The sequence below is a fragment of the Procambarus clarkii genome, chromosome 60 (genome assembly GCF_040958095.1).
Source record: "Procambarus clarkii isolate CNS0578487 chromosome 60, FALCON_Pclarkii_2.0, whole genome shotgun sequence".
In the NCBI taxonomy this organism is placed as follows: domain Eukaryota; kingdom Metazoa; phylum Arthropoda; class Malacostraca; order Decapoda; family Cambaridae; genus Procambarus; species Procambarus clarkii.
This window is the reverse complement of record NC_091209.1, coordinates 31,105,209-31,118,787: the sequence shown is the minus strand read 5'-3', so window position 1 is coordinate 31,118,787 and position 13,579 is coordinate 31,105,209. Positions and strand designations below refer to the sequence as shown.

Below are 13,579 nucleotides of genomic sequence, written 5' to 3'. Positions count from 1 at the left end.
TCACCTCATTAGTCCGGTCGTGATGGTCAAGTGGATTAAGGCGTCTTGTACATACCAGTTGCGTTGCTCCTGGGAGTATGGGTTCGAGTCAATTCTGGGGTGTGAGTTTTGAGTGGGGTGAGTGGGGTGTCTTCTGGGGTGTCACGTGAGCTCACGTGAGTCACGTGAGTTCCTCACGTGACCGAAAAAGTAGGATTAATATTTCTAACACGAATTTTCTCAATATTTCTTATGTTTCTTTTCACTGTCGATGGTAATTGAAAAATCAATTCTTCAAAATTCATTTTTATTTCTAGTCTGACGTGACACTTGAACACGTTTCGTAATAACTTATTACATTTTCAAAGTCTTTAGTTTACACACATACAACTATAACCTGTAAACACTAAACAGTGTTCTATGCTATCATTTAAACTGTTTTCATCTTATATATCCGCATTGGGGTGAGGTGATATGTTACAACAGTTTTGGATGAGGTGAACAAAACTTTCAACACAAGATAGAACACGAAAAATTGGGTACAAATTGGGTAAATTAAAAGGAAGGATGGAAGTAACTGCAAAGGGCCTATTGGCCAAAATTTCTTGATTCTTCTATATTGGTGCAGGTTCTTGAAGTGGGTAGAACAAAGTTGCGCATTAATTGGCTGTTGATTGCTGGTGTTGACTTCTTGATGTGTAGTGCCTCGCAGATGTCAAGCCGCCTGCTATCGCTGTATCTATCGATGATTTCTGTGTTGTTTCTTAACAAACAACACAGAAATCAGCTATTTGAACTACTTCCATTCAGGCTCCTGGCAGTATGGGTTCGAGTCACTTTTGGGGTGTGAGTTTTCAGTCGCATATAGTCCTGGGGACCATTCAGGCTTGTTCGCATTTGTGTTCCTCACGTGTGCCCCAAAGAATGAGGTGATTTGATAAAATGCTATGCCCAAGATTACCATCCGAGTGCCGGCGGTGGGGTGGCTCAAATAGCTTCGGCTCTCACCTCATTAGTCCGGTCGTGATGGTCAAGTGGATTAAAGCGTCTTGTACATACCAGTTGCGTTGCTCCTGGGAGTATGGGTTCGAGTCACTTCTGGGGTGTGAGTTTTCAGTTGCATATTGTCCTGGGGACCATTCAGGCTTGTTCGCATTTGTTTTCCTCACGTGTGCCCCAAAGAATGAGGTGATTTGGTAAAATGCTATGCCCAAGATTACCATCCGAGTGCCGGCGGTGGGGTGGTTCAAATAGCTTCTGCTATCACTTCCTTATGTCCGGTCGTAATGGTCAAGCGGATTAAGGCGTCCTGTAGATACCAGTTGCGTTCCTCCTGGCAGTATGGGTTCGAGTCACTTCTGGGGTGTGTGTTTTCAGTCGCATATAGTCCTGGGGACCATTCAGGCTTGTTTGCATATATATATATATATATATATATATATATATATATATATATATATATATATATATATATATATATATATATATTAGTATGTTTTGGTAGCAGTCTTTCCTGTAGACATATATTATTGAATATGACCGAAAAAGTAAGATTAATAATTCTAACACGAATTTTCTCGATCTTTCGTACATTTCTTTTCACTGTTGGTGGTAATTCAAAAATCAATTCTCCAAAATTCATTTTTATTTCTAGTCTGACGCGACACTTGAGCGCGTTTCGTAAAACTTATTACATTTTCAAAGACTTTAGTTTACACAACTGAATAGAACTTACACATCTCCGATTTGTTTATATCTACATTTGAGTGAGGTGGATGGGGTGAGGTGGTATTTAATAGGGTATTAAATTCATCAACACAAGACAGAACACGAAACAATGGGTATTGAATGGAAGTGATTGTAGAAAGCCTATTGGTCCATATTTCTTGATGCTTCTATATTGGAGCGGAGTCTTGAGGTGGGTGGAATATAGTTGTGCATTAATTGGCTGTTGATTGCTGGTGTTGACTTTTTAATGTGTAGTGCCTCGCAAACGTCAAGCCGCCTGCTATCGCTGTATCTATCGATGATTTCTGTGTTGTTTACTAGGATTTCTCTGGCGATAGTTTGGTTGTGGGAAGAGATTATATGTTCCTTATTGGAGCCCTGTTGCTTATGCATCGTTAAACGCCTAGAAAGAGATGTTGTTGTCTTGCCTATATACTGGGTTTTTTGGAGCTTACAGTCCCCAAGAGAGCATTTGCAGGCATAGACGACGTTGGTCTCTTTTAAAGCGTTCTGCTTTGTGTCTGGAGAGTTTCTCATGAGTAGGCTGGCCGTTTTTCTGGTTTTATAGTAAATCGTCAGTTGTATCCTCTGATTTTTGTCTGTAATGATAACGTTTCTATTTATTAACAATATCTTTCAGGACCCTTTCCTCCGTTTTATGAGCTGTGGAAAAGAAGTTCCTGTAAAATAGTCTAATAGGGGGTATAGGTGTTGTGTTAGTTGTCTCTTCAGAGGTTGCATGGCGTTTCACTTTCCTTCTTATGATGTCTTCGACGAAACCATTGGAGAAGCCGTTGTTGACTAGGACCTGCCTTACCCTACAGAGTTCTTCGTCGACTTGCTTCCATTCTGAGCTGTGGCTGAGAGCACGGTCGACATATGAGTTAACAACACTCCTCTTGTACCTGTCTGGGCAGTGGCTGTTGGCATTTAGGCACATTCCTATGTTCGTTTCCTTAGTGTAGACTGCAGTGTGGAAACCTCCGCTCTTTTCCATGACTGTTACATCTAGAAAGGGCAGCTTCCCATCCTTTTCCATCTCGTGAGTGAAACGCAGCACGGAACTCTGCTCAAATGCCTCCTTCAGCTCCTGCAGATGTCTGACATCAGGTACCTGTGTAAAAATGTCGTCAACATACCTGCAGTATATGGCCGGTTTCAAGTTCATGTCGACTAAGACTTTTTGCTCGATGGTACCCATGTAGAAGTTTACAAACAGGACACCTAGGGGAGAACCCATGGCGACCCCATCTACTTGCTTATACATGTGCCCATCCGGGCTCAAGAAGGGTGCCTCTTTAGTACAAGCTTGGAGTAGTTTCCTTAGGATATTTTCTGGTATGTCAAGAGGAGTACAGGCTGGATCACGATACACTCTGTCGGCTATCATCCCGATTGCCTCGTCCACAGGTACGTTGGTAAACAGTGATTCTACGTCCAACGAGGCTCTTATCCCTGTGGCCCGTGTGCCCCGCAGTAAGTCAACAAATTCCTTTGGAGACTTCAGGCTGAAGGCGCAAGGGACATAAGGAGTCAGCAGGCCGTTGAGTCGCTTCGCCAGTCTGTACGTGGGTGTGGGTATCTGGCTAATGATTGGCCGAAGTGGGTTTCCAGGTCATATTCAATAATATATATATATATATATATATATATATATATATATATATATATATATATATATATATATATATTTGCAACTGAAAACTCCACACCACTCGACCATCACGACCATTCAAAAGATGATGGTAGCCGAGGCTATTTGCCCATCATCCTGACGGTACTCTGATGGTAATCTTGAGCATAGTTATTTTATCAAATCACCTCATTTTTGAGGGCCACGTGAGAAACACAAATGCGAACAAGCCTGAATGATCCCCAGGCATATATTCAACTGAAAACTTCACACCCCAGAAGTGACTCGAACCCATACTGCCAGGAGCAATATGCAACTGGTGTACAGGAGACCATAACGACTCGACCATCACGACTGTACCAAAGATGATGTACTCGAGGCATGTCACCATATACTACATTAAACCAATTCTTTGTGAAATTCTGAAAATATAATTGATTTTATGACTTGAATAACGGCTAGAAAATGCAGGAACAATAGTGTTTTTTATATTTACATGCAATGCATGCTAATATGTACAATAAAACAAAGAAAGAAAACAAGCAACATACACAATCACCAGCCTGATGGGCCTATAACAACATAAACACGCAGTACAAACAAACCTTTGGACAAACATGAATCACAAAACACAGTAACAGTACATAATGGCAAGAGAGCAACATGAAAGTAATTACATGAAAGAAATTACAGAAAAGAAATAAAGTAAACAAACAAAAAAACAACGAACAGTAACAGGCAGAGAGAATGAAACAGCCGGAAGGGCACGCAACAAAATACTAACAGGCGCATAAACAATACACCAATCCACATATTTGTCCGGAAACCAGTCCCGAGGAAAGCGTGTGTAGCCACACACTAACCGCTGGATGTAACGCCGCAGCAGGTACCAGGAAGCTCCAAGGGCGCCCCATGAACACTCACATATGTAAGGGCACCACTACAATCCATAATTGATACAGCGCCGGCACCATCCGGCAGTGGCAAGGAGCGCCCCTCGTAGCGCTGGAGAAACTCACGGTATGCCGCCTCCCCCAGAAACTTGACAATCACTCGGTGCGCAATTACCAGTTCAACGCCGTAAATCTCTTCCACAGGGACACAGAGCATGTCACACATTACAAGCTCCACCTCAGGATAACCACCACGGCTATAAAATACCAGGCCCACTGAATTCACGACGTCGTCTGAGCCAGACGACGACTGCAGCTCAGGGCGGACACATCCTCCCCCCTGGTGGCCAAGCCGGCAATCACAATAGTTGATGACATTCTGGGTATTACACTGCGACTGTGTTGAACTTACATAGTGTTCTATGTATCCTTGGTAAAAAATAAAGAGAGACAGCGACGAAAGACAGATTTATATTTTTTATTTTAAATTTTAGTAAAGTACATAGATTGAGAACATATTATAAACAATTATACTTTGTGTGTCTGGAGATAAACCAGGATTTACCCCCTGAAACCCTAAAATAGTTACTTTGTAACATAGTTATAGAGAAACCATATGAAAAATAGTGGAGTTGGTAAAATTGAGTTGTTATTCTTTTGGTGTGGTGATACGGCAATTTCAAGTTTAACTTTATATTCCTGCAAAACAAGCTAACCTCTGAAACCAAAACTTTTTGTCATAAATGTGTGAAAAATGAATAGGGGCTCTCCCAACGACACACATTGTACAATTTTCAGTACAGTTTCTTTTCAATCTGGGGCATGCACAGGATGTACTTAGCATATAATAGTGACACTGATCAACTCATGAGGTGTTAGTGATTAATGGCTTGGGTTTTCATGCAGCCATTTGTGTTACAATTGTACAAAGAGGATATCCTTTGGCTCCGGATTTTTTTTTTATTAAAGAGGATGAAGAGGCACAGGTGAAGGAAAAAAATAGAAATGGGAAATACAGTGAGAGTTATGAAAGCAAGCGGGATGTCTGCCTTGCTGACACGATGTGTGGGTGTTGGCAGCTAAACTAAGCTTCCTCTCTCTCTAGTCAGGGAGTTGTGAGTGGGTGAGAAGTTTATCTAGTATCACGACTACCAAGATTTTTGTACAGTCAGTGTCAGTCCCGTTTTCAGTATGGCACTTCTCCTCCTCGGGATTGTAGGGATGTCACTCCAAATTCGTTGTTATTAATCCCCAGAAAGCAGGGTTTTGTTTAATTTAACTACTCTTAATTTGATTTATTATATAGATTTATTTTTTGATACACTCCTCAAACAGGTGTTTATATTTTTTAGTTACATTAAAAAGTAGTATTGTGGATGTAAGAAAATCTGTCAGTCTGCCTGTACACCCTTATTCTGACCCCATTAATCAATCGTCTTTGCTTGATTTACTTTTGCCCCTATATCCTGATTTCGCTGAACCTGCGCCTGATTCTTCCTAGCATCCCGTGTTCATCTTTGACTTCGTCTTTTATTTTTTCTCTTCTTTTTTTTTCTTCTTATCTCTGTATAAGCTATACCTCTTCTTGTATGGAATATTTGTGGCTTTTTATACCAACTTTCATTAACTCCAACATCTGATCTCACAATTTTCAGCACTTTGTTTCTGTTTCCAGAAGCCAATGCTTGGTGCTCATCCTGATCGCTTCTGTGGTTATTCCTTTTTCTCTTTCCCTCCAGTTTTTACTGGGGATCTTAACCCCTACTATTCTCTTGATCCGTAATCATAATCCCTTTATCCCCCTACTTTTTCTGTCACGCATTCATTCCTCTGCTGCCCGAATTTTTGTGAGTAAATCGTACATAGTGTTTTCTATTTATCTCCCAACCAAATGTTCTACTTTCTCTTCCAGATCTTAAACACCTCTCGGACTTTTTACCGAAGTCTATGCTTCTTTTGGGTGATTTTGACTGTCGGCATAACCCTCTGGGGCAATGATCTGACAAATACCCATAGCCGCCTTCTCGAACCTTTTGCCCTTTTTTCTTCTTTGTCTCTTCTGAATTCTGGGGGGCTAGCCCATGTTGACACACGCACTCGCACTTTAAGCCCGTCTTGATCTCTCTGTCATTCTTCTATTTATTTAGAGATTACCTGGAGAGTTTTTAATGACCTCCATAACAGTGACAATTTCCCCATCCTCGTATTCTTTTCTTTCCACCCTACTCTTTCCTTTCCTTCCCTAAGTGGGAGTTTGATAAAATTTGCCTTGAATATACTCACCCTCTATACTTCTCTTTCTGGTCTCTCCAATCTGCCTCTCCCTCGAGCTCTTTTCCTTTTTCATGATGCATTATTCAATGCTGCCCTCCTTTATGTTCCCAGTTCTACCTCCCGCGGCACACGGAATTGCAATCCTTGTTGGAATTCAGACTGTGCTCGGGCTGTCCGCTCTACGTGTGCAGCGTGGAAATACACTTGATACACACACCTGATTGTATTAATTTGGTTTGGAAGTAGAGTGTGGTGGCCTGTAGGGCCCTCTGTATGGATTAGCTTGAGTGCTGTAAATCTTATGTCTCCACCCATACGGTTGACACCACTCCCCCTCAGAGCTGGAAGAAATTCCGCAAGATTGCGATTAAGCTTGTTCCAGATATTTCACCTGTACTACACCTCCATGGTTCTGTCGTAATGGATCCGGTGTCGGTCACAAAGGAGCTGGGTTCTAACTTTTCAAATGCTAGCTTCGGTTCTCATCTTCCTCCTAATGTTTTTGCTCATAAGCCCCTTATTAAAACTCGTCCCATAGACGTTCGCACCCATCTACAGCTCCCCTATAACGACCCCTTTTCTATATCAGAACTCCAGTCTGCTCTGACCCCTCTGCAGTTCTGCAGTGGGGGGCTCAGATGGCATTCATTATGAGATGAATCGTCAACTGCCTCGATCCGTGAACCTTTCAGTGTTTGCAGAATTTCTACCTGCAAACCGTATTTGGGAGGTGTCAGTCCCAGATGACTGGCTTGAGGCAGTTTTTCTTCCTATTCTGAATCCCGGTACTCAGGGGACTTTCCCTAAGGATTTCCGACCCATGGCCCTGACCAGCTGTATCTGCAAACTTTTTGAGTGTATAGTCAATGTACATCTGATGTGCTTCCTAGAACACTATCACCACCTCTCCCCTTCTCATTCTGGAATTCGCAAGGGTAGCGGCACGACTGATGTATTAGTTGCCTTGAGTGCCTATATTCGTTCTGCCTTTGCTGTGGAAACCTCTGTTGTAGCCGTCCTTTTCAATCTGGGAAAAGGCTTATGTCAAGACCGCGAAATATCATATTCTATTCTAACTCCATTATTTTGACCTTCGTGACAATCTCCCAGTCTTCCTTAAATGCTTCCTCTCTAGCCGTTCATTTAAACTGAGACTGATAGCACTTTCTCCGACTCTTTATCAAGAATACGGTGTTTTCTAAGAAAGTGTTCTGAGGAATACTCTTTTCCTGGTTGCCCTCAATTTTTTTCTTGTTTTATGGCATTTTCTCGGCCTTTTATATTGACGATCTCACACTGTTCTGTCGGGGAGCGGACTTCCCTTTCCTTAAACTTGCGATTGATGCCGCCTCGTTCTAGGCCACTTAGGCTCTTCGACTAAGACCTGTGCTATGATTTTTACTCGAAAGCAGGTCATTCTTCGTCCCCCTTTGTCGCTCTATGGTAGTCCCTTTCTGTATAAAGATTTTCCTAATCTTTTGGGGTTACTCTTTGACACACGTTTGACTTGGTCTCCCCATATATCTTACCTTCGAGTATAATGCTCTAAATCCCGTTCCTTAATTAAAGTCTTTTCCGATTCTTCCTGGCAAGATGATAGACGCACACTCCTCAATTTGCACCTCTCTCTCGTGCTGTCTAAACTGAATTCTGGCTGCCCAACCTACTCCTTTGGTCTTTCGCAGTCTTGATGCTCTGCACCATGCTGGATTGCACCTCAGCTCTGGTTCCTTTAGTTCGACACCTATCCATAGTTGGTATGTTGAAACGGACGTCTTGTCGCCCCAGGATCGAGGTCTCAGCAACATCCTCATTCAAGCATTTGCCGTGCATTGGCTGTTGCTTCTCCAGTGGGCCCTGTTCCCTTTCAACTCCCTTTTTCTGTTAGGATGTCTCGCTTTCAAGCCTCCCTTTCAGTTTGGGTTAGCTATGTCTCTCCTCATGTCGTACCATCCATACCTCCCTGACAGGTCCCATTTGTGAAGTTTTTCAATTCTTTGACCCTTGTGGTAAAGTCTTGAAACGTTCTTTTTCAAAACATTTTTCTTCGGACTCGCAATATGTTGCCTCCTTCACGTATGGGTCCAAGTCTGCTGACTATGTTGGATACTGTGTTGTGTTGTCTTTCCTGAGCAAACCTATATGTGCCGCCTTCCTCCGGAGGGTAGCGTCTTCACAGATGAACTGTATGCTATCTTATATGCCCTTCCTTGGTTGCTTTTCTGTCGTCGGCGCTCCTTTGTCATAGTGGTTTATTCTAATAGTGCTCTCCTGGGTTTGGAATCATTTAACCCTACACATCATGTGGTAGTAGAAACCCAATATTGGGTCTCTCTTGTCTCTAGCAGATTTATGCAGGTTTAGTTTTGATGGTTCCCAGCCATATTGTTATTTCCTTAAATGAGTGTGCGGATGCTGCCGCTAAGGAGGGTAGCCGCGCATTTCCTATTTCCCGAAAAGATGTTCCTTATTCGGATTTTTTCCCAGTAATTCATTCCTTGATCCATGCCCATTTGCAGGATCGTCGGTCTTCTGTCACTGGTAATAAACTGCGTGCTCTTAATGGTAGATTGTCCTCTAAGCCTTCCTCCTACCACCGTAACCGGAGGTGGTAGGAGGACCGGCTATGGCTAGTTTACGTATTGGCCATTCACGTTTAACTCACGGGCACTTAATGGAGTGCCATCCTGCTCCTTACTATTCGAACTGCATTGTCCCACTTATAGCCGTGCATATCCATATTGAATGTCGTAACTTCCAGAAGGTGCGTGTGTCTTGTTTCACTACTGTCCCTTGTTTTCATTTATCTCTCGATAGAATCCTTGGTGAAATTGATTCCTTTGATATCGCTTGCATTATGCGCTTTCGATCTCATATTGACATCTTTAGGGACATTTTGCGGCTTTTCATTATCCTACGACATTAATGGTGATACATTGTCTGTCCAGCTTAGTGCATTCTTTTGATAATTACTTACTTACAGAAAATATATTAATACTTAGAACAATGAAATATGTGAAAAAGCACCTAACGGTTCGAAGTCAGTTACAGTGAGGGACGAGAAGTCAGACTGGTATAGCATATGAAGTTCCTTGCGGATCGGAACCAGAACGCATAAAATTTCTTATCTGTGCTATTGACGTTACTGCAGATGTTGGGTCCTTTATGTAGATATTTGCAGTGATGCAAAATTAATGTGGATTGCAAAATACTTTCCGATAACAAAGATAAGATACACAACTTATCAGGGAAATGGTTACTGTATTTCAACACCAACCAGAGTAAGGTTTTGAAAATGAGACCAGATGACAGTAGATCATCAGGACGGTTCACACTGATGAAAAATGACCTGCCTGCAATGACTAGAGAAAAAACACTTGGGAGTACATAAAACACTAAACTTCTCTAGAAACACAAATATATAGGACTTGTGGGGATGCGCAGCTGCTCCCAGGTCTCCCCATATAACATTTATAACAACCAATCTCTTCTCACACTGCACCTAGACATTGCTTCCATTCTTTGGTAATGTACCTGAACACTACACCTTTGTAGTATGGATATTTAGTCATGGTGTGCAGACTTCCAGAAGATTCAAATTTGTCTAATATCAGGAAACTTCCTCTTCCTATGCATGACTTTTGATGATTGCCGACAATCGATTACCTTAATATCTATCACACATTAAACAAATTATCAACATTCAGTCGTGTCCTTCACAGTGTATGCTGTTGCTATTCTTTTCATTAGAATAATGAATGACCATCGCAGGAACATACATATTCACGAAGCTTCAATGAATACACTTTTACTAGTCATGTCTATAGCCTTGTGAATGGCTGTACCTCTTCAACAGTACCTGTTCTCTTCCTACGTGGAGAAGCTCTTGTCGTCACTGAATCCTGAGGCCCCCATGTTTCTGTACCTGGCCTTCCAGAGCGTTCACTTCCCCAATGAGGTTCCTGAGATCTACACAGAACCATACAGCTACGTTCAAGATGAACAACGCAGAATCAAACTCGGTAAGACTTTACGGTATTTGTTTCATTTTACATGGGGATGGTATTGAGTAACACTTTTGTCAGGTTTCTCGGCACCACCCTTTGTTTATGAAAAGAATGATTCATTAGTGATTGCTTGAATGGGATACAATCCTTATTTCCGACTGGATAACATGCCATGTCATATGTCTTTCTAGTCTCCTTGTTTTCAGGATTCCGATGAACACATTTAGAGTAGTGTAGCTCATTTTGGTGAGATATTATCGAAGGAAACCTTTAAATGATCTCAGAGTGTGTGCCCTAGACTGTCGGGGAAGTAAATGAAATCTTTTTAATAGGGTGAGTGAGTTTTACTTCAAGGGTGAGTGACTGTTGGGTGATTGGCTGTTAAGGAAGTGACTTCTTAGGTGGGAGTCAAGGCAGAACGGGCCATGAGTCCAGCCTAGGACACAGATTTGTGGTGCGGGAAGAGGCTTCGTGATCACACCAGCCACAGCTGTGTGTGCTTCGTGTTGTTGGCAGTTCTGTGTGTTTTTTGCTAAATGTTTTAAATCTTCCCAAACACTTAGCAACGTCATTCCCCTCAATATGAAGCCCGTTATCAGCGTGAGTGGCTTGGTGGGAGCTTGTCGGACTGTGATGCTGTGATGCTCCATGCGTTGGCGTTTCATCTGACCTTTTTAAGCCTTGCGTTCCTGCTGCCTTCATTTCTAATTTTCCAGATCCCTTTTCCTCTTTCTTTTGTTTCTTTTTTCTCTCTCCACCTTTTCTACTTTCTAGTTGTTCCTTCCTGCCGACTCGGTTCCATTCTTGAATATTAATTCAGTTGCCTGCTTCTGTTCTGATATCGGGTAAGTTGAGACGGCATTCTCTCTCGTCCGTAGGACTAAAGTGCATGACTTATTGGAGCGAGGGGAAACTTTTATGTCAAACCCATGCCTTCGTTGCTGAGCCCGATCTCGACGGGATTAACGGTTCTTAAAGTGACGATTGCATGGTGTATATCCACGATTCAGCCTCGGGGAGTGCCCCGTTTTGTCAGGTTCTCTGTTATCTGATTGTGGATCCATTAAGGAGTGTGGAGCTTATTCGTAGATGATTTTTTTATCCATTCGAAAGTACTAGGGAATTTGCCTAGACAAAGAGCCACCGCATCAACAAAATTGATTTACCATAAGAGTGCGTAGCTCTGCGGGACATACCCCCTTACTCGGTAGTTTGAGATCAATACCGTCTTCACTGATTCACTACCTCAGCTGAGGATTACAAGACTTCTGCCCCCACTGGTTGAGCCAAAATTAATCACATGCAATATCATAAATACAAAATATTTATTCATGTAAGTCACTGATTACACACAGATTGGCACATAAATAATCACAACTCTGATTAATGGCCACAGCCGAAAAGTTAATGATCATTCTCTTAACAGCTTTATGGTTCAAGCTTCTTCAATGTGGCTTGTGTAGATCAACCTCTTGGAACAAAACTTACCGACTCTTAACTTTGGTGGGACTGCCTCATGGATTTGAAGACTGATTCGGCTGTATGTGGTGGATGCGTCAGTACTCTTGAACATAAACTGTCCCTGGTGTCACATGCGGAGCCACATCAGTACGCTTGACCATAAACTTTCACTGGGGGCCACATGTGACGGCCGCATCAGTACTCTTAAACATAAACGGTCTCTAGTGCCACATCGGTACTCCTGAGCATAAACTGTCCCTGTGGCCACATCTGTACTCTTCAACATAAAATGTCTCTGGGGGCAACAAGTGGTGGCCCCATCAATACTATTAGACATAAACCGACCCTTTGACCACAAATGGTGGCCACATCAGAACGTTTGAGCATAAACTGTTCCTGGAGCCATACGTAGTAGCCACACTAGTGCCCTTGAACATAAACTTTCCCTGTGACCACATGTGGTTGCCACATCAGTACTCATGAACATAAATTATCCCCGGAACCACATGTGTTGGCAACACCAGTACTCTTGAACATAAACTGTCCTTGGAGCCATATGTGACTGCCAAATCAGTTCTCCCGATCATAAACTGTACTTGGGGCCACATGTGGTGGCCACCTAAGCACTCTTGAACATAAACTGTCCCTGAGACAATGTATGACGGACGCATCAGTTCTCATGAACATAAACAGTCCTTGGAGGATACGGCATTACTCTAGGATATTAACTTCCCCCTGAAAAAAGTGGTGGCCACATCAATAGTCTTGAACATACACGAGGCCTCGGGCCACGTAAGTACTCTTGAACATAACTGTCACTGAGGCCACATGTGATAGCCACATCAGAACATTTGAACATAAACCCTCCCTGGGACCTGTGACAGCCACTCTCCAATATAATCTGTCCATTTGGCCACATATGGTGGCCATCAGTACTCATAAATAATAACTGTCTCTGGAACCACATATGGGGGCCTCATCAGTACTCATAAACATAAACTGACTCCTGGGGCCATATGTAGTGGCCATATCAGAATTCTTGAACATTAAGTGTCCCTGGGACCACATATAGTGGCTACATAAGAACATATGGGCTACATATGTAGCCCATATGTTATATGTCATATACATAAGATTTACCATATCATATATATATATATATATATATATATATATATATATATATATATATATATATATATATATATATATATATATGAATGAAAACTCACACCCCAGAAGTGACTCGAACCCATACTCCCAGAAGCAACACAACTGGTAACTACAGGGCGCCTTAATCCGCTTGACCATCACGGCCGTCAAAAGGAAGTGATAGCCGAGGCTATTTGAGCCACTTCCCCGACGGCAACTCGGATGGTAATCTTGGGCATAGCATTTCACCAAATCACCTCATTCTTTGGGGCACACGTGAGGAACACAAATGCGAACAAGCCTGAATGGTCCCCAGGACTATATGCGAATGAAAACTCACACCCCAGAAGTGACTCGAACCCATACTCCCAGAAGCAACACAACTGGTAACTACAGGGCGCCTTAATCCGCTTGACCATCACGGCCGTCAAAAGGAAGTGATAGCCGAGGCT

The 13,579-nt window shown here is 42.5% G+C and overlaps 1 protein-coding gene across 1 annotated transcript in view; it reads left to right on the top strand.

The window, feature by feature from the left end:
- The window catches only part of LOC123766954 (arylsulfatase B), a 156,017-nt gene that overhangs the window by 29,923 nt on the left and 112,515 nt on the right, over positions 1-13,579 (top strand). Inside the window, exon 6 of the mRNA XM_045756443.2 lies at positions 10,364-10,529. Within this exon, the coding sequence (XP_045612399.2) occupies positions 10,364-10,529 (166 nt within the window). The remainder of the gene's footprint in view (positions 1-10,363; positions 10,530-13,579) is intronic.